This window comes from Balaenoptera physalus, assembly GCF_965194825.1.
Source record: "Balaenoptera physalus genome assembly, chromosome: 1".
Classification (NCBI taxonomy): Eukaryota; Metazoa; Chordata; class Mammalia; order Artiodactyla; family Balaenopteridae; genus Balaenoptera; species Balaenoptera physalus.
In genome coordinates this window covers 6,512,723-6,535,864 of record NC_138882.1, presented here as the reverse complement: position 1 = coordinate 6,535,864, position 23,142 = coordinate 6,512,723, and the positions used below count along the sequence as shown (strand labels likewise).

The 23,142-nt window shown below is 37.1% G+C and overlaps 1 protein-coding gene across 2 annotated transcripts in view; it reads left to right on the top strand.

Annotated features, from left to right (window-relative positions):
* Window positions 1-15,744, top strand: part of CFH (complement factor H) — an 84,313-nt gene extending 68,569 nt beyond the window's left edge. For both annotated transcript variants that reach the window (XM_082425425.1, XM_082425426.1), the window contains 6 exons: window positions 7,725-7,934; window positions 8,657-8,830; window positions 9,533-9,709; window positions 10,766-10,939; window positions 14,684-14,866; window positions 15,328-15,744. In XM_082425425.1, coding sequence (XP_082281551.1) covers window positions 7,725-7,934; window positions 8,657-8,830; window positions 9,533-9,709; window positions 10,766-10,939; window positions 14,684-14,866; window positions 15,328-15,524 — 1,115 coding nt within the window. In that variant the 3' untranslated portion in view covers window positions 15,525-15,744. The remainder of the gene's footprint in view (window positions 1-7,724; window positions 7,935-8,656; window positions 8,831-9,532; window positions 9,710-10,765; window positions 10,940-14,683; window positions 14,867-15,327) is intronic.
* Window positions 15,745-23,142: the final 7,398 nt, after the last annotated feature.

Below are 23,142 nucleotides of genomic sequence, written 5' to 3'. Positions count from 1 at the left end.
ATTGGAGTATAAATGCTTTACAATGTTGTGCTAGTTTCTACCATACAACAAAGTGAATCAGCCACATGTATACACGCATCCCCATATCCCCTCCCTCCCAAATCTTCCTGCCACCCTCCCTATCCCACCCCTCTAGGTTGTCACAAAACACCGAGCTGATCTCCCTGTGCTATGCAGCAGCTTCCCACTAGCTATCTATTTTACATTTGGTAGTGTATATATGTCAATGCTACTCTCTCACTTCATCTCAACCTCCCCCCACCCCCATGCTCTCAAGTCCATTCTCTACTTGTGCGTCCTTGTTCCTGCCCTGCCACTAGGTTCACCAGTACCACTTCTTTAAGTTCCATATATATACGTTAACATACGGTATTTGTTTTTCTCTTTCTGACTTACTTCACTCTGTATGACAGATTCTAAGGCCATCCACCTCACTACAAATAATTCAATTTCGTTCTTCTTATGGCTGAGTAATATTCCATTGTATATATGTGTCACATCTTCTTTATCCATTCATCTGTTGATGGATATTTAGGTTGGTTCCATGTCCTGGCTTTTGTAAATAGTGCTGCAATGAACATTGTGGTACACGTATCTCTTCAAATTATGGTCTTCTCAGGGTATATGCCCAGTAGTGGGTGATATGGTAGTTCCATTTTTAGTTTTTTAAGGAACTTCCATACTGTTTTCCATAGTGGCTGTATTACTTTACATTCCCACCAACAGTGCAAGAGGATTCCCTTTTCTCCACACCCTCTCCAGCATTTATTGTTTTTTTGTTTTGTTTTAAATTTATTTAGTTTATTTATTTATTTTTGGCTGCATTGGGTCTTCATTGCTGTGCACGGGCTTTTGCTAGTTGCGGCGAGCAGGGGCTACTCTTCATTGCAGCGTGCAGGCTTCTCATTGCAGTGGCTTCTCTTGTTGTGGAACATGGGCTCTAGGCATGCGGGCTTCAGTAGTTGTGGCTCGTGGGCTCTAGAGCGCAGGCTCAGTAGTTGTGGCACATGGACTTAGTTGCTCCACGGCATGTGGGATCCTCCCAGACCAGGGATCAAACCCGTGTCCCCTGCATTGACAGGCAGATTCCTAACCACTGTGCTACTAGGGAAGCCCCTTATTGTTTCTAGATTTTTTGATGATGGCCATTCTGACCATCACCGTGGTTTTGATTTGCATCTCTCCAACGATTAGTAATATTGAGTATCTTTTCATGTATTTGTTGACCCTCTGCATGTCTTCTACAGAGAAATGTCTATTTAGGTCTTCCACCCATTTTTGGACTGGGTGGTTTGTCTTTGTGATACTGAGCTGCATGAGTTGCTTGTAAATTTTGGAGATCAATCCCTTGTCAGTTGCTTCGTTTGCAAATATCTTCTCCCATTCTGAGGGCTGTCTTCTTGTCTTGTTTATGGTTTCCTTTGCTGTGCAAAAGTTTCTAAGTTTCATTAGGTCCCATTTGTTTATTTTTGCTTTTATTTTCCTTACTCTAGGAGGTGGGTCAAAAAGGAGCTTGCTGTGATTTATGTCATAGAGTGCTCTGCCTATGTCTTCCTCTAAGAGTTTTATAGTGTCTGGCTTCACATTTAGGTCCTTAAAACATTTTGAGTTTATTTTTGTGTATGGTGTTAGGACGTGTTCTAATTTAATTCTTTTACATGCAGCTGTCCATTTTCCCCAGCACCACTTATTGAAGAGGCCGACTTTTCTCCATTGTTTATTCTTGTCTCCTTTGTCAAAGATAAGGTGACCATATGTGCATGGGTTTATCTCTGGACTTTCTGTCCTGTTCCATTGATCTATATTTATGTTTTTGTGCCACTACCATACCATCTTGATTACTGTAGCTTTGTAGTATAGTCTGAAGTCAGAGAGCCTGATTCCTCCAGCTCAGTTTCTCTTTCCTAAGACTGCTTTGGCCACTCGGGGTCCTTTGTGTTTCCATACAAATTGTAAAATTTCTTTCTTTAGTTTTATGAAAAATGCCATTGGTAATTTGATAGGGATTGCACTGAACCTGCAGATTGCTTTGAGTAATATAGTCATTTTCACAATATGGATTCTTCCAATCCAGGAGCATGGTATATCTCTCCATCTGTTTATGTTATCTTTGATTTCTTTCATCAGTGTTTTATAGTTTTCTGAGTATGGGTCTTTTGCCTCCTTAGGTAGGTTTATTCCTAGACATATTATTCTTTTTGTTGCAATGGTAAATGGGATTGTTTCCTTAATTTCACTTTCTGATCTTTCGTTGTTAGTGTATAGGAAGGTCAGAGATTTCTGTGCATTAATTTTGTATCCTGAAACCTTACCAAATTCATTGATTAGTTCTAGTAGTTTTCTGGTGGCATCTTTAGGATTTTCTACGTATAGTATCATGTCATCTGCAAACAGTGACTGTTTTACTTCTTCTTTTCCAATTTGTATTCCTTTTATTTCTTTTTCTTCTCTGATTGCCATGGCTAGGACTTCCAATACTATGTTGAATAATAGTGGCGAGAGTAGACATCCTTGTCTTGTTCCTGATCTTAGAGGAAATGCTTTCAGTTTTTCACCATTGAGAGTGATGTTTGCTGTGGGTTTGTCGTACATGGCCTTCACTATGTTGAGGTAGGTTCCCACTATGCCCACTCTCTGTAGAGTTTTTATCATAAATGGGTGTTGAATTTTGTCAAAGCTCTGTCTGCATCTATTGAGATGATCATATGGTTTTTATTCTTTAGTTTGTTAATATGGTGTATCACATTGATTGTTTTGCATATATTGAAGAATCCTTGCATCCCTGGGATAAATCCCAGTTGATCATGGTGTATGATCCTTTTTAAAAAAAAAAAAGTTTAGACTTTATTTTATTACCCAGATTCTTGTCTTTTTTTTTTAAGGGAATGGTATTTATTTATTTATTTATTTATTTTATTATTTATGGCTGTGTTGGGTCTTCATTTCTGTGCGAGGGCTTTCTCTAGTTGCGGCGAGTGGGGGCCACTCTTCATCGCGGTGTGCGGGCCTCTCACTATCGCGGCATCTCTTGTTGCGGAGCACAGGCTCCAGACGCGCAGGCTCAGTAGTTGTGGCTCACGGGCCTAGTTGCTCCACGGCATGTGGGATCTTCCCAGACCAGGGCTCGAGCCCATGTCCCCTGCATTGGCAGGCAGATTCTCAACCACTGCACCACCAGGGAAGCCCTGTATGATCCTTTTAATGTGTTGCTGGATTCTGTTTGCTAGTATTTTGTTGAGGATTTTTGAATCTATGTTCATCAGTGATATTGGTCTATAATTTTCTTTTTTTGTGATATCTTCGTCTGGTTTTGGTATCAGGGTGCTGGTGACCTTGTAGAACGAGTTTGGGATTGTTCCTCCCTCTACAGTTTTTTGGAAGAGTTTGAGAAGGATAGGTGTTAACTCTTCTCCAAATGTTTGATAGAATTTGCCTGTGAAACCATCTGGTCCTGGACTTTTGTTTGTTGGAAATTATCGATTACAGTTTCAATTTCATTACCTGTGATTGGTGTGTTTATATTTTCTAATTCTTTCTGGTTCAGTCTTGGAAGGTTTTACTTTTCCAAGAATTTGTCCATTTCTTCCAGGTTGTCCATTTTATTGGCATAGAGTTGCTTGTAGTAGTCTCTTAGGATACTTTGTATTTCTGCAGTGTCTGTTGTAACTTCTCCTTTTTCATTTCTAATTTTATTGATTTGAGTCCTCTATCTTTTTCTTGTGATAAGTCTGGCTAACAGTTTATCAATTTTGTTTATCTTCTTAAAGAACCAGCTTTTAGTTTTATTCATCTTTGCTATTGTTTTCTTTGTTTCTATTTCATTTATTTCTGCTCTGATCTTTATGATTTCTTTCCTTCTACTAACTTTGGGTTTTCTTTGTTCTTTTTCTTGTTGCTCTAGGTGTAAGGTTAGATTGTTCATTTGAGTTTTTTCTTGTTTCTTGAGGTGAGCTTGAATTGCTATGATCTTCCCTCTTAGAACTGCTTTTGCTGAGTCCCGTAGGCTTTGGATCCTCATGTTTTTGTTGTCATTTGTTTCTAGGGATTTTTTGATTTCCTCTTTGATTTCTTCAGTGATCTCTTGATTATTTAGCAGTGCACTGTTTAGCCTCCATGTATTTGTGTTTTTTACTGTTTTTGTCCTGTAGTTGATTTCTTATCTCATAGCGTTGTGGTCATAAATGATGCTTGATATGATTTCAATTTTCTTAAATTTTCCAAGGCTTGATTTGTGACCCAAGATGTGATCTATTCTGGAGAGTGTTCCATGTGCACTTGAGAAGAAAATGTATTCTTCTGCTTTTGGGTGGAATGTACTAAAAATATCAATTAAGTCTGCCTGGTCTATTGTGTCATTTAAAGCTTGTGTTTCGTTATTTATTTTCTGTCTGGATGACCTGTCCATTGGTGTAAGTGGGATGTTATTTCCCCCACTATTATTGTGTTACTGTCGATTTCTCCTTTTATGGCTGTTAGCATTTGCCTTATGTATTGAGGTGCTCTTATGTTGGGTGCATAAATATTTATAATTGTTATGTTTTCTTCTTGGATTGATCCCTTGATCATTATTATGTAGTGTCCTTCCTTATCTCTTGTAACTGTCTTTATTTTAAAGTCTATTTTATCTGATATTAATATTGCTACTGCAGCTTTCTTTTGATTTCTATTTGCATGTAATATCTTTTTCCATCCCCTCACTTTCAGTCTGTATGTGTCTCTAGGTCTGAAGTGGGTTTCTTGTGGACAGCATATATACAGGTCTTGTTTATGTGTCCATTCAGCCAGTCTGTGTTTTTTGGTTGGAGCATTTAATCCATTTACATTCAAGGTGATTATTGATATGTATGTTCCTATTACCACTTTCTTAATTGATTTGGGTTTGTTTCTGTGGGTCTTTTTCTTCTCTTGTGTTTCCTGCTTAGAGAAGTTCCTTTAGCATTTGTTGTAAAGCTGGTTTGTGGTGCTGAATTCTCTTAGCGTTTGCTTGTTGGTAAAGCTTTTGATTTCTCCATTGAATCTGAGTGAGATCCTTGGCAGGTAATCTTGGTTGTAGGTTTTTCCCTTGCATCATTTTAAATACGTTCTGCCACTCCCTTCTGGCTTGCAGAGTTTCTGCTGAAAGATCAGCTGTTAACCTTATGGGGATTCCCTTGTATGTTATTTGTTGTTTTTCCCTTGCTGCTTTTAATATTTTTTCTTTGTATTTAATTTTTGATAGTTTGATTAATATGTGTCTCAGTGTGTTTCTCTTTGGGTTTATCCTGTATGGGATTCTCTGTGCTTCCTGGACTTGATTGACTATTCCCTTCTCTATGTTAGGGAAGTTTTTGACTATAGTCTCTTCAAATATTTTCTTGGACCCTTTCTTTTTCTCTTCTTCTTCTGGGACCCCTATAATTCCAATATTGGTGCATTTAATGTTGCCCCAGAGATCTCTGAGACTGTCTGCAATTCTTTTCATTCTTTTGTCTTTATTCTGCTCTGCTGCAGTTATTTCCACCATTTTATCTTCCAGGTCACTTATCTGTTCTTCTGCTTCAGTTATTCTGCTATTGCTTCCTTCTAGAGTATTTTTAATTTCAGTTATTGTGCTGTTCATCACTGTTTGTTTGCTCTTTAGTTCTTCTAGATCCTTGTTAAATTTTTCTTGTATTTTCTCCATTCTGTGCCCAAGATATTGGATCATCTTTACTATCATTACTCTGAATTCTTTTTCAGGTAGATTGCCTCTTTCATCTTCACTTATTTGGTCTTGTAGGTTTTTACCTTTCTCCTTCATCTGTAACATAACTTTTTGTCGTTTCTTTTTGTTTTTTGTGTTTTTTTTTGATGGGTGGGGCTGTATTCCTGTCTTACTGGCTATTTGGCCTGAGGCATCCAGCACTGGAGTTTGCAGGCAGTTGGATAGAGCCAGGTCTTGGTGCCAAAATGAGGACCTCTGGGAGGCCTCATTCCGATTAATATTCCCTGGGGTCTGAGGTTCTCTGTTATTCAGAGTTTTGGACTCAGAGCTCCCACCACAGGAACTTGGGCCCAACGTCTGGCCTGGGAACCAAGATCCTGCAAGCCACATGGCAAGGCAAAAAAAAAAAGGAAAAAGATAAAAGAAAGGAGCAGTACAATAACAAAGACTAAAAATCAGAATAAAATTAGAAAGATAAAAACTATATTAGGAAAAATAAAAATACAATTGAAACAACTGCAATAAAGTAAAACAAAACCACAACAGAAAGAAAAAGGGGGGGAGGGCGGGGAACAAGCCAAAAGGAGCAGAACAATAACAAAGTATAAAGAATAAAATAAAATTAGAAAAATAAAAGATTTATTGGAAAAAATAAAAATATAAATGAATCAACAACAAGGTAAAACAGAAGCCCAATCTACAAGAGGAAAAAAGAAAAAAGAAAAAAAAAAGAAAGGAAGAAAAAAAGAAAAAAGTAAAAGAAAAAACCTTGGCTATGGGGGGTAGGTGTTTAGGCAGAGATGGAACTTAGGCAGGGGTGGGGTTTAAGGTGGAGTGGGACCTAGGCAGGGAGGCTGATGTTTGAGCATGGGGCGGAGCGTAGGCCCAGGACCCATGCAGCCAGAAAAGGCCTTGGGGGTGGGGCCTAGGCAGGGCATCATTCAAGTGGAAGCAGAGAGACAGCAAGTCTAAAGGACTGCCTATGGAGTGTGGAGTTCCAGAGTTTGGAGGTAAGGCCCTGGGTGAGTGTGTGTGGGTTGGATTTAGGCCCAGCGTGGTTGGAGGGGGGTCTCAGAGGGGTTCTCCAATTATAGAGGTAGGGCCCTGGATGGAGTGAAGGGGCGGGGCTTGGGCTCTGAGCTGCAGGAGGGAGGCTCCAAAGACAGTGGATTAGGCCCGGGAGCCCAACAGGCTCCTCAGTGCCTAAGTGGACAGGGAAAGTGCTGGCCCCGTTCCCTTCCATTCCTCTGTGTACCCCCATGTCTCCCCCAGAGTCTCCCCCATTCCTGCTGGACCCCTGACTGTTGGTGGGTCTCGCTGGGTGTAGGAACTCCTCCCCTCCCCAAGCCGCCCCTCAGGGGTGCCAGTCCCAGAGGTCCAGCCTTTACTTTTGCTCCCCCTTCCCACCCTCCCACTCTCTCAGGACCTGCACAGCTGGAGGGGGCCTAGGTGGGCAGAGGATCAGGCCCGGGATCTCAGTAGCCTCCTGGAGGCCCAAGAGGGCAGGGGAAACCTGGCCACACTCCCTTTTGATCCTCTGCCCTCCCAATGGTTCCCCAATTTCCCCCTTTGGGCAAGGGATCCCTTCCCCTCCCCCAGCCACCCCTCAGGGGCGCCAGTCCCGTCCCACCTCCACTTCTCCTCCCCCCTCACTCCCCCCATGACCCACGTCCTACCTGGTTGCTGGGGGTTCCTCCCATCCGCTTAGGTGTCCGTGGTCCCCCACTGGTGCCTGGTAGGTGCCCTAGTTGTGAGGAGACGTGAATTCCGTGTCCTCCTGGTCCACCATCTTGACTCCTCTCCCTAACATACTATTATACATCAAATATATTTCAATAAAGATAAATTTTTAAAAAGGATGAAGGGGCATACTGAACAAGTGGATAGTAGCATAGTGTTTATGGAGACAAATACCTTGCAAGTTTCAAATATTTTTCAGCTTTAAAATTCCTTAACTTGTTCAAATTATTCTTATTTTAATGTATTTTTAATTTAAACATTATACTTATACTTTACCCTTTGATCTCTGTTTTTCATGTAGAAAAACTTCCATGTTCTCAACCACCTCAAGTAGACCATGGAACGATTAAATCATCTAGCTCTGCAGAAGAAAGGAGAGAAACATTTGCACCCAAGCTTTATGCGCATGGCACCAAGTTAAGTTATACCTGTGAAGATGGCTTCAGGCTATCCGAAGAAAATGTGATAACATGCCACATGGGAAAGTGGAGTTCTCCACCTCATTGTGTAGGTGAGGACAGTATGCAAACCAAAATTCTATTTTCAGTACCATTCTTTACTCATCAATTATCATCAAAGTCATGGAACAGAATCCTTTAGATTCCTAAATATATCAATTATTTATATATTTATAGGTCATTTATGTATTAATATATAATTTATATTTTTATACATTTAATCAATTTTTGTATATTCATTTTCTGTTAATTTCATCAGTTCAGTATAGAATCACTTTTAAATCTGGCACTTTCTTTTGTATTAACACTGTATGTGTAAAAAAAGTAAACCTACCTATTCATATAGTTAAACCTATTTATATTCCTACTTATTCATATAAGTTTCAGTGTATGCGTTGCCACCAAGTTTTTTCAAAAAAACTTATGTTCTTCCTACAATGTCCCTTTTGATGTCTTACAATATATAGTACTTTTCTTAAGATGATGAAGTCTCAGTGTGTTTTCTTTTATTAATCATAATTGCTTAGAGATGCACTGATAGTCTCTTTTATAAATATATTGGTATTTTTAGTTTCAAGTTCTTGTTCAGTGGATAGCTGGAAACACACCAGAATGGTGATTTTTGGGTGCCTTTGTGCACTTCTCTGCAATGTGATGGAAGTTCCTGTATAATCATTTATTATTTTCAAGTAAAACTACCAAATATGGCAAGCAGTACATCAAATTAAATTTCAGAGTTAGTGAAACATGAAATCGTTCTTTCATTTATTCCTAGGACTTCCTTGTGGATTTCCACCTTTGATTCAGAATGGTGTTGTATCTAATGAGAAAGACAGTTACCAACATGGAGAAGAAGTTATATACAACTGTGATGAAGGTTTTGGGATCGATGGACCTGCATCTATAAGATGTTTAGGAGGAAAATGGTCCCTTCCACCAGAATGCATAAGTATAGTATATTTCATTTTATTCTAAGGCTGATAAATATCTTTAATTCAGGACATAAATGGCACAAGTATGAAACTAAGCTGTAATTCTAGAACTAAACAAGGTGTCTTTGGAAAGTTCTGGATTCTGGTAGAGAATTAATAACCCTAGTAATAATAAAAGTTTGATTCATGAACTAAATTATCTCACTATCACATCATCTTGTGTACACTTTGGACATCCTCTGATACACATTCTCAGACTTCTGGTCTCTGTTCCTATAACATAGCTGGCCCCTGCTCATCAGTCTTATCAGCACTCAATTTACTGTTAATTTATCAATTATTTCTTTATAATATACAATTTTCTAAGATATTTGACGTAATTCAAGGGAACAGATTTTTATAGAAGCAAAAAAAAGAAACATCCATAATGTAGGTGACCTGTGATGGGGAAAAATAATTTAAATGTGAGAAGTATGGTCTCAAGCATCAAAGGCATCCCTGTCTCTTTGAATATCACCATTCCCATGTTATAGTTTTGATGAATATAGACACATTCAATGTAACTAAGTCAAGACTTCTAACATTTGTTTTAAGTTGTAAGAGAAATATTGTACAGTATTCATTAGTTTGATATGTACATATCTATTTTTCTAGAATATAATTATTGGCCACGATTATTTTTAAAGATGTACTAAACAAATACTTTTTTTTTTTTTCAGACACAGATTGTTTTAACGTACCCAGCTTTAATGATGCTGTACTCATAGACCGGAAGAAGAAATCATATAGGTCAGGAGAACAGGTGGCTTTTAAATGTCTACAATATTATCAGTTGGATGGAGCCAATACTGTACAGTGTATTAAGAGCAAATGGATAGGAAGGCCAGCATGCAGAGGTACTTTGGTAAAATTTAAAACTTTATTTATTAAAGTATCTTAAGTAACATAATACAGAAAAGTGCCTCTACCATCATAAAATGGACACAGATTATTTTCAGGCCAAGTCAAAGAAGGTTTATGCCTGAACATAAAAAGGGATGGAATTGTGTACTCAAGTGCTCAGTCTTGTAGCCCAATAATTCTCAAAGCACAGCCCCTGACACAGCAGTCTTAGCATATTCTGGAAGGTTATCAGACATGCAAGCACAGATTCACAGGCTCACTCATACCTGTTGTATCAAAAACTCTGGGGATGGAACCCTGAAACTGTTTTTAAGATTCCCAAGGGATTCTATGCACATTTCAGTTTAGGTACCATAGCTACAGCATATTGTACTTTACATCCACCTGAATCTCACTGATGAATTACACATTACTCATTGTTGTATACAGAAGCATTTGCAAAAATATATTATTAAAGAGCATTTTAATAAATACATACATTTATTTTTCTGTTATTTTTCCAGATCTTTGTTTGGATCTTTTAATTAATCATCTTCTTCTTTCAACTACGGTATTCTTCAAAGTGTGCTAACTCTTGATCAAGCCTTTAAAGAAGTACCTAATGTGTTTATTTTCCTAAGGGCCTAAAGTTACAGTTCATAAACAGGATGACTATAAACCGAATCCTGATGTCAAATGATCTTTTATTATGATTTTCTTATGGTTTATAAATTCATTTTGAATTTATATAATTTATAACACTTATTTTACTAAACTCAGAAAAAGATGTCCAGAAAAGCTTTCATTTTCACTGGCCTAAAAAATGTGTATCAACCGTCTAGTGAAGGATGGGGGAGAGATTTAAGATACAGAAGCTTAATTTGTACTAAAAAATATTGCTTTATCTCCTTATCCTCAAACTTACATGTAAATTTATTAAAATTAGCAGTCTTTCATGACAGATTAACTCTTGATTTTAAATGACCATGGAATATATGTGACACCCCCCTTGTTAGCTTGCTGTTCATATTGATCATTATATTAGAGATACTATTTTTCTTTCTATCTAGATGTTTCCTGTGTGAATCCACCCAAAGTGGAAAATGCTATTATACAAAAACAGAGGTCTAGATATCAAAATGGTGAGAGAGTACATTACGAATGCATCAGGCCTTATGACCTTTTTGGGGCGGTAGATGTGATATGTTTAAATGGAACTTGGACAAAACCACCTCAATGCAAAGGTAGAGTATCTTACACCGCCACCCCCCCCCCCAATTTTAGAGAATATATTAGGGACAAAATATGTTGATATAAATGTATAATGAAGTAGTTCTTATGGAATTTTTTTGTTGCAAATAAAAATGAAGGTGCTTAAAATCCAGGTCTTTTGCGGACTGAATAAGCAATCTGACATATTTATTGTATGAAAGAGTTGACCAGATTTGAACAGTTGGAATCTTGGAACATTTCTTATCTTAAATATTAGACATTCAGTTACTTCCTGGTGAATAAATGTGTTGACGATACCGTAAGTACATTTGACAGCCCAAGAAATTCCACTTTGAGACATGGAATACAGGCAGCCAGGGCCTGATCACAGAATGTGACTTAAATTTGGGCATCTTCAGCATATTCATGATATTTAAAGGTATGTTACTAGCTGAACTCATTCAGGGAATTAGTGTACATATAAAAAAAAAAAAGTCTGAGAACTTGGTCCTGGGACACTTCAGTGTTTAGAGTTCAGGAAGTAAGGGAATCCAAACCAAGAAATATATTAGCCACTTATAGTTTTTCAAGTTAACTTTTTCCTGGTATGTATTTTTTGCAGTCTTCCACTTGAACATGTTTTCATGTTTGGAGTGATTTTCTTGTAGACAGCATATAGATTAATCTCGTTTATGTGTCCACCCTGCCATTTTCAGTCTTTTCACTGATATATTAAGGCTATTTACATTGAAAATATCTATTAACATAACAGAGACAATGTCAGCAATTTTATTATTTGTTTTGTGTGTGTTTCCTCAGTTTCTCATCCCCATTTCCTTTTCTTGTCTTCCCTGTGGATTTTTGAACATTATAAATAACTTAATTTTTATACATCTGCATTGCTTTGGAGTATATGTCTTGGCATGTTTTTATTAGTGGTTGCTCCAAATATTAAGATACACATAAGCGGCTTATCACTCCCTACTTGGATTGACATTTTACCACTTCAGGTGAAATGTGGAAACCTTACTTCCATTTAGATTCTTTTTATCTCCCCATATTTTAACATAAATGTCTTTAGTATTCTCTCTATATACATTGAGCAACATGTCAAATGACATAATTTTACACATAATTTAACAAAATCATTAGGGAAAAAATATTCTTATTATATTTACCCTTACTTTTAAAAATCAATTCCATTGTTTTTTCTTCCTTCCTAAAGTCTCAATCCCTTTTCTAGTTTCCTTTATATTTGAAAAATTGCTTTAGCAATTCTTTAGGTATAGGTCTGCTAGAGACAAATTCTCTCAGTTTTCTTTGTCTGGGAATGTCTTTCTTTCTCCCTTTAATCCTAAAATATACTTCACTCGATACAGAATTTCGGGTTGACAATTCTTTTCTTACAGCACTGAAAAAATGATGTCACTTCTTTCTGGATCTATGGTCATGGATGAAAATCCTACCAGTTTTTTTAATCCTTTTTCCATATAAGTATTGCATAATATCTATCTAGCTCTTTTGAGATTTTTTTCTTTTTCTTTAATTTCCAGCAATTTGATTTTGATGTATCTTGACATTAATTTCTTTGGTTTTATCCTGTTTGGAATTCACTCAGTTGTTTTATTATGTAGATGTGTGCCTTATGCCCTATTTCAGAAATTTTCAACCATTATTTTTACATTTTTTTTTCATCTCATCCCCTTTCTTTTCATTTTCTGGGTCTCCAATCTTTTGCTATTTTCCCATGGGTTCCTGAAGCTCTGTCCATTTTCTTTTCAGTCTATTTTCTTTTTTTTTCTTTTTAATTTTTTTAACATCTTTATTGGAGTATAATTGCTTTACAATGGTGTGTTAGTTTCTGCTTTATAACAAAGTGAATCAGTTATACATATACATATGTCTCCGTATCTCTTCACTCTTGCATCTCCCTCCCTCCCACCCTCCCTATCCCACCCCTCTAGGTGGTCACAAAACACCGAGCTGATCTCTCTGTGCTATGCAGCTGCTTCCCACTAGTTATCTATTTTACATTTGGTAGTGTATATATGTCAATGCTACTCTCTCACTTTGTCACAGCTTCCCCTTCCCCCTCCCCGTATCCTCAAGTTCATTTTCTAGTAAGTCTGCATCTTTATTCGCTTCTTGCCCCTAGGTTCTTCATGACCTTTTTTTTTTTTTTTTTAGATTCCATATATATGTGTTAGCATATGGTATTTGTTTTTCTCTTTCTGAGTTACTTCACTCTGTATGACAGTCTCTAGGTCCATCCACCTCATTACAAATAACTCAGTTTCATTCCTTTTTATGGCTGAGTAATATTCCATTGTATATATGTGCCACATCTTCTTTATCCATTCATCTGTTGATGGACACTTCAGTTGCTTCCATGTCCTGGCTATTGTAAATAGAGCTGCAATGAACATTTTGGTACATGACTCTTTTCAAAGTTAGCCTATAGTCAAGTTTATTTATCCTTCTGCCATCTGCAATGTATTATTGAGCCTATCCAGTGTGTTTTTTTAAAAAATTATATTACTCTATTTTCCAGTTCTATCAATTTGACTGGATTTTTAAAAACCATTGTCCAATAATTTCAATATGTATGTCATCTCAGTGTTGTCTTCTTTTGATTGTTTTTTCTCTTTTGAGGTTTTCCTCATCCTTGGTATGATGAGTGATGATCAACTGTATTCTGGACATTTTGGGTATTATGTTTTGAGATTAAGGATTTTATTGAAATCTTTTATTTATCAGACCTCCCTTACTGCCATGCAGGGTGCAAGTCCAGGGGTCCCACCTGGCCTCCACTGACTCCTGGAGAAAGGGGAGAGGTGTCTTGTTCCCTCACCATGTGGGTGGAAGTCTGGATTCCTCACTTGGCCCCTGCTGATCAAGGCGGGGAAGGGTTGGTCTTAGGTTCTATGGTGTATTTCTCGAGAAAGTCAGGATTGTAAAAACTGTTTCTGTCTTACTATGCTGATACTTTCCTGGGACTTTGCTTAAAGAGACCAAGTGCTTCTTGGGACTGTTTTTTTTTTTTTTCTTTCTGAACTTGCTATCATTTCTGGGTTGCAGGCTCAGTGGTCCATCCAGGATACAAAGAAGGGAAAAGGAAAACCCAAACAAGTCTCTGGAGTGTAATTCCTTGAATCCCAATGTCTCTAACCAGATTAATATCTTCTCTACATCTTTCACAGGCTCCTGAGTTGGTTTATTATAATATGTTCAGGATTTTTAGTTAGCAGAAAGAATACAGAACAGATGCAATAAGCAGAAATATTTCTACCTCATCTTGTTCAGAAAAGGAAGACAGCATTCCCTCTCCCACTATTGAAATCTGTAATTCTTTGACTTTTATAAAAGCAGCTGAGGGGGCTAATGTTCGTTTTGTAATAAAAATGAAAATCAATAAATATGACTAGAGATTCAATAGACACTGATGTATGTTGTATACAAGGATAATTTTTTTTATCTTAGCTATCCATCTGTCCATCATATATTCACTAAGAAAACATGTTTTAATACCAGAACACTGCAAAGCAGACATATTTGTTAATGTATTATGGGTACTTTCATGTGGGGTAAAACTAGGGACTTAAAAATGTGCCTTTTCATTTAAGTGATTAAAATTTCTTCAATAAATCATTTCTGTCATCAGAAATCACAAGCCTGGTTATTACATATTACGCTACATTTTTATCTTTTTATTTTAAACCGTGGGATTTCTTTTTCTTTTTTTTCTCTTTAAATAAATCAAACAACGTATTTTTTAGACTCTCAAGGAAAATGTGGGCCTCCCCCACCAATAGACAACGGAGACATTACCTCATTCCCGGCACCAGTATATCCTCCAGGATCGACAGTTGAGTACCAATGCCAGTCCTACTATGAACTTCAGGGAAACAAACACATAGTATGTCAGAATGGAGAGTGGTCAGAACCACCAAAGTGCTTAGGTAAATATTTCAGTCTTCTTGTGGATCCTTGGAAAATCGGTGTACTGAGTATGATGTTTAGCTGTTTATAATAGAATTTTCATGGATTAACTACCAACCATTCTGTGGCATGCCTGACTACCAAAAAATAATATGTGTGGAAATAAAGTTTGAAAATTTCCTGTTCAAGCAACAATAGCAACAAAAGATTCCTTAATGAAAGCTCTTCATATGATAACTGACATTATGAATCTTTGATTATAACATTGAATTATTACACTAAAAATAGTACCTCATTCTTACAACATTAACTGTTTAAAATGATGGAAACTACATACTGGATTTTCAATGAGTTGGTTTGTAAAAGGTTTTGAGAAGGAATTTTTGGACCAGAGCAGGAGATTCTACTTGAAAGCCTGAAATTCTGTGGAAAATATTTGTATACCACTTAACGGTTTATGTTTATTTTTTTTTAACTTCAGATGCATGTGTAATTTCAGAAGAAATTATGAAAAAACATAACATCCAGTTAAAATGGAGACGTGATAAAAAACTTTATTCTAAAACAGATGACACTGTTGAATTTACGTGTAAACGTGGATATAAACGAAGGACACCAAATCATACATTTCGAACAACCTGTCAGGAAGGAAAACTGGCATATCCTACTTGTGGATGAAACAGTGGTTATAGTGTGTTGTAAAACTGAAATATGTACATGTATTCAGAATTTTTCATTATTATGCCAATTCTCAGTTTCTTTTTATCATGTATTGTTTAACTCATCTTTATTCATAAATCAGCTTCATGTTAAACATTATAGGGATGGTGTAATTATAATCTTGGAGACCAACTAATTACTTCTTAAAAGCACCTCATTAAAACTTGGCAAACCAAAATGCTACGTGTCCTGTTGATAAAACATCTACGGCAAGAAATTAGATGCAATCACTTCAGTACCTCCTTTCATCCATCAGTTTCCTAACTTTCTAAAGATTTCTCCATAACTTCTGAGGTTTCCTAAGATTCTGTTTCAGAAGAAATGGGAAGAAATGCTTGTCTCCATTTTCAAAATAACATCACTTCACAAACATGTAAAACGCAAACTATGTAATACCTATATTAGTAACTACATGTAAGTAGTTATTTCTTACTTTTGCTCTTCCGTCAATAGATAAATATACCAAAAAATAATGAAATACATGATCTTTTTTTTTTTTTTTTTTTTTTTTTTTTCCGTGTTCCAATAAAACTTTATTTATGGGCACTGAAATTTGAATTTCAGATCATTTTCATGTGTCATGAAATATTATTCTTCTTTTGATTTTTTTCCAACCGTTTACAAATATAATAACCATTCTTAGTTTGTGGGCTGTACAAAAGCAGACAGTGCCCAGATGTGGTCCACAGGCTGTAGCTTGGCCTCTCTGCTTTGGAGTGTAATGTAGATCTTTCCAGCTGCTCTAACTCCCTTGCTGCTCTGGTAGGCGTTCATTGTAAGAATGCCTTTTTTACCCATTTGTATCTGCTTACATAATATTAGGCTCTCTATTAACCCCTCTCCCAGTTTTTTTTTTTTTTTTTTTTTTTTTTTTTTTTTTTGTTCTATGATATTTTTATAGGTCACACTTGTCTCTTATTTATATTCTTAGTACACTTGTGCTTTCTTTAGTGTTTCTTTTTTTTTTTTTTTTCCACACACACACACACACTGTATTTTATTTTTACAAGAGATAAATAGACTGACACCAAGCATTGTACATGGATGACCACAACAAAAGCAACAATGATTGCAATTACCAAACATGAAACACACTCATACTATGTCATAATATTGCCATTCAGTCCAGTAATCCTCCACTGTAACAGCTCCTTTACTTTGCAGTGAAAATTGATTTGGAAATACATGATCTTTTACAAGACGCCTATCTAGCACACATAATAATTCACATAAAGAGGAATTAGAGGACTTCCCTGGTGGAGCAATGGTTAAGAATCCGCCAGCCAATGCAGGGGACATGGATTCAAGCCCTGGTCCGGGAAGATCCCACATGCCGCAGAGCAACTAAGCCCGTGCACCACAACTACTGAGCCTGCGCTCTAGGGTCCACGAGTCACAACTACTGAGCCCACGTGCCACAACTACTGAAGCCCGCGCGCCTAGAGCCCGTGCTCCGCAACAAGAAAAGCCACCACAATGAGAAGCCCGTGCACCGAAACGAAGAGCAGCCCCCGATCGCCACAACTAGAGAAAGCCCGTGCACAGCAATGAAGACCCAACACAGCCAAAAATAATAAATAAATAAATAAATAAATGTATTTTAAAATACTATACTAAAATCAATAAAAATAATAATATATTAAAAAAAGATGAATTAGAATCAAATTGGTTGCATAACTATCATAACATGACATATAAGTGATTTTTAAAATCCAGCATCAAGTATAAACACACATACACATATAAACACAATATGCCTTGAACACTGAATACATTTTTTTAAACATCTTTACTGAAGTATAATTGCTTTACAATGGTGTGTTAGTTTCTGCTTTATAACAAAGTGAATCAGTTATACATATACATATGTTCCCATATCTCTTCCCTCTTGCATCTCCCTCCCTCCCACCCTCCCCATCCCACCCCTCTAGGTGGTCTCAAAGCACCGAGCTGATCTCCCTGTGCTATGCGGCTGCTTCCCACTAGCTATCTATTTTACGTTTGGTAGTGTATATATGTCCATGACACTCTCTCACCCTGTCACATCTCACCCCTCCCCCTCCCCATATCCTCAAGTCCATTCTCTAGTAGGTCTGTGTCTTTATTCCTGTCTTGCCACTAGGTTCTTCATGGCCTTTTTTTTTTTCCCTTAGATTCCATATATATGTGTTAGCATACTGTATTTGTTTTTCTCTTTCTGACTTACTTCACTCTGTATGACAGACTCTAACTCTATCCACCTCATTACAAATACCTCCATTTCATTTCTTTTTATGGCTGAGTAATATTCCATTGTATATATGTGCCACATCTTCTTTATCCATTCATCCGATGATGGACACGTAGGTTGCTTCCATGTCCTGGCTATTGTAAATAGAGCTGCAATGAACATTTTGGTACATGATGCTTTTTGAACTATGGTTTTCTCAGGGTATATGCCCAGTAGTGGGATTGCTGGGTCGTATGGTAGTTCTATTTGTAGTTTTTTAAGGAACCTCCATACTCTTCTCCATAGTGGCTGTATCAACTTACATTCCCACCAACAGTGCAAGAGTGTTCCCTTTCCTCCACACCCTCTCCAGCATTTATTGTTTCTAGATTTTTTGATGATGGCCATTCTGACCGGTGTGAGATGATATCTCATTGTAGTTTTGATTGGCATTTCTCTAATGATTAAAGATGTTGAGCATTCTTTCATGTGTCTGTTGGCAATCTGTATATCTTCTTTGGAGAAATGTCTATTTAGGTCTTCTGCCCATTTTTGGATTGGGTTGTTTGTTTTTTTAATATTGAGCTGCATGAGCTGTTTATATATTTTGGAGATTAATCCTTTGTCAGTTGCTTCATTTGCAAATATTTTCTCCCATTCTGAGGGTTGTCTTTTGGTCTTGTTTATGGTTTCCTTTGCTGTGCAAAAGCTTTTAAGTTTCATTAGGTCCCATTTGTTTATTTGTGTTTTTATTTCCATTTCTCTAGGAGGTGGGTCAAAAAGAATCTTGCTGTGATTTATGTCATAGAGTGTTCTGCCTATGTTTTCCTCTAAGAGTTTGATAGTGTCTGACCTTACACTTAAGTCTTTAATCCATTTTGAGTCTATTTTTGTGCATGGTGTCAGGGAGTGTTCTAATTTCATACTTTTACATGTAGCTGTCCAGTTTTCCCAGCACCACTTATTGAAAAGGCTGTCTTTTCTCCACTGTATATGCTTGCCTCCTTTATCAAAGATAAGGTGACCATATGTGCGTGGGTTTATCTCTGGGCTTTCTATCCTGTTCCATTGATCGGTATTTCTGTTTTTGTGCCAGTACCAAACTGTCTTGATTACTGTAGCTTTGTAATATAGTCTGAAGTCAGGGAGCCTGATTCCCCCAGCTCCATTTTTCGTTCTCAAGATTGCTTTGGCTATTCGGGGTCTTTTGTGTTTCCATACAAATTGTGAAATTTTTTGTTCTAGTTCTGTGAAAAATGCCAGTGGTAGTTTGATAGAGATTGCATTGAATCTGTAGATTGCTTTGTGTAGTAGAGTCATTTTCACAATGTTGATTCTTCCAGTCCAAGAACATGGTATATCTCTCCATCTATTTGTATCATCTTTAATTTCTTTCATCAGTGTCTTATAATTTTCTGCATACAGGTCTTTTGTCTCCTTAGGTAGGTTTATTCCTAGATATTTTATTCTTTTTGTTGCAATGGTAAACGGGAGTGTTTTCTTGATTTCACTTTCAGATTTTTCATCATTAGTGTATAGAAATGCAAGAGATTTCTGTGCATTAATTTTGTATCCTGCTACTTTACCAAATTCATTGATTAGTTCTAGTAGTTTTCTGGTAGCATCTTCAGGATTCTCTATGTATAGTATCATGTCATCTGCAAACAGTGACAGCTTTACTTCTTCTTTTCCGATTTGGATTCCTTTTATTTCTTTGTCTTCTCTGATTGCTGTGGCTAACACTTCCAAAACTATGTTGAATAATAGTGGTGAGAGTGGGCAACCTTGTCTTGCTCCTGATCTTAGTGGAAATGGTTTCAGTTTTTCACCATTGAGGACAATGTTGGCTGTGGGTTTGTCATATATGGCCTTTATTATGTTGAGGAAAGTTCCCTCTATGCCTACTTTCTGCAGGGCTTTTATCATAAAAGGGTGTTGAATTTTGTTGAAAGCTTTCTCTGCATCTATTGAGATGATCATATGGTTTTTCTCCTTCAGTTTGTTAATATGATGTATCACGTTGATTGATTTGCGTATATTGAAGAATCCTTGCATTCCTGGGATAAACCCCACTTGATCATGGTGTATGATCCTTTTAATGTGCTGTTGAATTCTGTTTGCTAGTATTTTGTTGAGGATTTTTGCATCTATGTTCATCAGTGATATTGGCCTGTAGTTTTCTTTCTTTGTGACATCTTTGTCTGGTTTTGGTATCAGGGTGATGGTGGCCTCGTAGAATGAGTTGGGGAGTGTTCCTCCCTCTGCAATATTTTGGAAGAGTTGGAGAAGGATAGGTGTTAGCTCTTCTCTAAATGTTTGATAGAATTCACCTGTGAAGCCATCTGGTCCTGGGCTTTTGTTTGTTGGAAGATTTTTAATCACAGTTTCAATTTCAGTGCTTATGATTGGTCTGTTCATATTTTCTATTTCTTCCTGGTTCAGTCTCGGCAGGTTGTGCATTTCTAAGAATCTGTCCATTTCTTCCAGGTTGTCCATTTTATTGGCATAGAGTTGCTTGTAGTAATCTCTCATGATCTTTTGTATTTCTGCAGTGTCAGTGGTTATTTCTCCTTTTTCATTTCTAATTCTATTGATTTGAGTCTTCTCCCTTTTTCTCTTGATGAGTCTGGCTAATGGTTTATCAATTTTGTTTATCTTCTCAAAGAACCAGCTTTTAGTTTCATTGATTTTTGCTATTGCTTCCTTCATTTCTTTTTCATTTATTTCTGATCTGATCTTTATGATTTCTTTCCTTCTGCTAGCTTTGGGGTTTCTTTGTTCTTCCTTCTCTAATTGCTTCAGGTGCAAGGTTAGGTTGTTTATTCGAGATGTTTCCTGTTTCTTGAGGTAGGCTTGTATTGCTATAAACTTCCCTCTTAGCACTGCTTTTGCTGCGTCCCATAGGTTTTGGGTCGTCATGTCTCCATTGTCATTTCTTTCTAGGTATTTTTTGATTTCCCCTTTGATTTCTTCAGTGATCACTTCGTTATTAAGTAGTGTATTGTGTAGCCTCCATGTGTTTGTATTTTTTACAGATCTTTTCCTGTAATTGATATCTAGTCTCATAGCGTTGTGGTCGGAAAAGATACTTGATATGATTTCAATTTTCTTAAATTTGCCAAGGCTTGATTTGTGACCCAAGATATGATCTATCCTGGAGAATGTTCCATGAACACTTGAGAAAAATGTGTATTCTGTTGTTTTTGGGTGGAATGTCCTATAAATATCAACTAAGTCCATCTTGTTTAATGTATCATTTAAAGCTTGTGTTTCCTTATTTATTTTCATTTTGGATGATCTGTCCATTGTTGAAAGTGGGGTGTTAAAGTCCCCTACTATGATTGTGTTGCTGTCGATTTCCCCTTTTATGGCTGTTAGTATTTGCCTTATGTATTGAGGTGCTCCTATATTGGGTGCATAAATATTTACAATTGTTATACCTTCCTCTTGGATCGATCCCTTGATCATTATATAGTGTCCTTCTTTGTCTCTTGTAATAGTGTTTATTTTAAAGTCTATTTTGTCTGATATGAGAATTGCTACTCCAGCTTTCTTTTGATTTCCATTTGCATGGAATATCTTTTTCCGTCCCCTCACTTTCAGTCTGTATGTGTCTCTAGGTCTGAAGTGGGTCTCTTGTAGACAGCATATATATGGGTCTTGTTTTTGTATCCATTCAGCCAGTCTGTGTCTTTTGGTGGGAGCATTTAATCCATTTACATTTAAGGTAATTATCGATATGTATGTTCCTATTCCCATTTTCTTAAATGTTTTGGGTTTGTTATTGTAGGTGTTTTCCTTCTCTTGTGTTTCTTGCCTAGAGAAGTTCCTTTAGCATTTGTTGTAAAGCTAGTTTGGTGGTGCTGAACTCTCTCAGCTTTTGCTTGTCTGTAAAGGTTTTAATTTCTCCATCAAATCTGAATGAGATCCTTGCTGGGTAGATTAGTCTTGGTTGTAGGTTTTTCTCCTTCATCACTTTAAGTATATCCTGCCACTCCCTTCTGGCTTGCAGAGTTTCTGCTGAAAGATCAGCTGTTAACCTTATGGGGATTCCCTTATGTGTTATTTGTTGTTTTTCCCTTGCTGCTTTTAATATGTTTTCTTTATATTTAATTTTTGACAGTTTGATTAATATGTGTCTTGGCGTGTTTCTCCTTGGATTTTTCCTGTATGGGACTCTCTGTGCTTCCAGGACCTGATTAACTATTTCCTTTCCCATATTAGGGAAGTTTTCAACTATAATCTCTTCAAATATTTTCTCAGTCCCTTTCTTTTTCTCTTCTTCTTCTGGGATGCCCATAATTCGAATGTTGGTGCATTTAATGTTGTCCCAGAGGTCTCTGAGACTGTCCCCAATTCTTTTCATTCTTTTTTCTTTATTCTGCTCTGAAGTAGTTATTTCAGCTATTTTATCTTCCAGGCCACTTATCCATTCTTCTGCCTCAGTTATTCTGCTATTGATTCCTCCTAGAGAATTTTTAATTTCATTTATTTTGATGTTCATCATTTTTTGTTTGCTCTTTAGTTCTTCTAGGTCCTTCTTAAACATTTCTTGTATTTTCTCCATTCTGTTTCCAAGATTTTTGTTCATCTTTACTGTCATTATTCTGCATTCTTTTTCAGATAGACTGCCTATTTCCTCTTCATTTGTTAGGTCTGGTGGGTTTTTACCTTGCTCCTTCATCTGCTGTGTGTTTCTCTGTCTTCCCATTTTGCTTAACTTACTGTGTTTGGGGTCTCCTTTTCGCAGGCTTCAGGTTTGTAGTTCCCTTTGTTTTTGGTGTCTGTTTCCAGTGGATAAGGTTGGTTCAGTGTGTTGTGTAGGCTTCCTGGTGGAGGGGACTGGTGCCTGTGTTCTGGTGGATGAGGCTGGATCTTGTCTTTCTGGTGGGTAGGTCCACGTCTCGTGGTGTTTTGGGGTGTCTGTGACCTTATTATGTTTTTAGGCAGCCTCTCTGCCAATGGGTGGGGTTGTGTTCCTGTCTTGCTAGTTGTTTGGCATAGGGTGTCCCACACTGTAGCTTGGTGGTCGTTGAGTGAAGTTTGGTCTTGGTGTTGAGATGGAGATCTCTGGGAGATTTTCACCATTTGATATTACGTGGAGCTGGGAGGTCTCTGGTGGACTAATGTCCTGAATTTGACTCTCCCACCTCAGAGGCACAGCCCTGATGCCAGCTGGAGCACCAAGACCCTGTCATCCACATGGCTCAGAACAAAAGAGAGAAAAATTGAAGGAAAGAAAGAAAAATATTAAATAAATAAAATGAAATGAAATAAAATTAAGTTATTAAAATAAAAAAATTATTAAAAAACATTTTTTAAGTAATAAAAAAAAAGGAAAGAAGAGAGCGACCAAACCAAGAAACC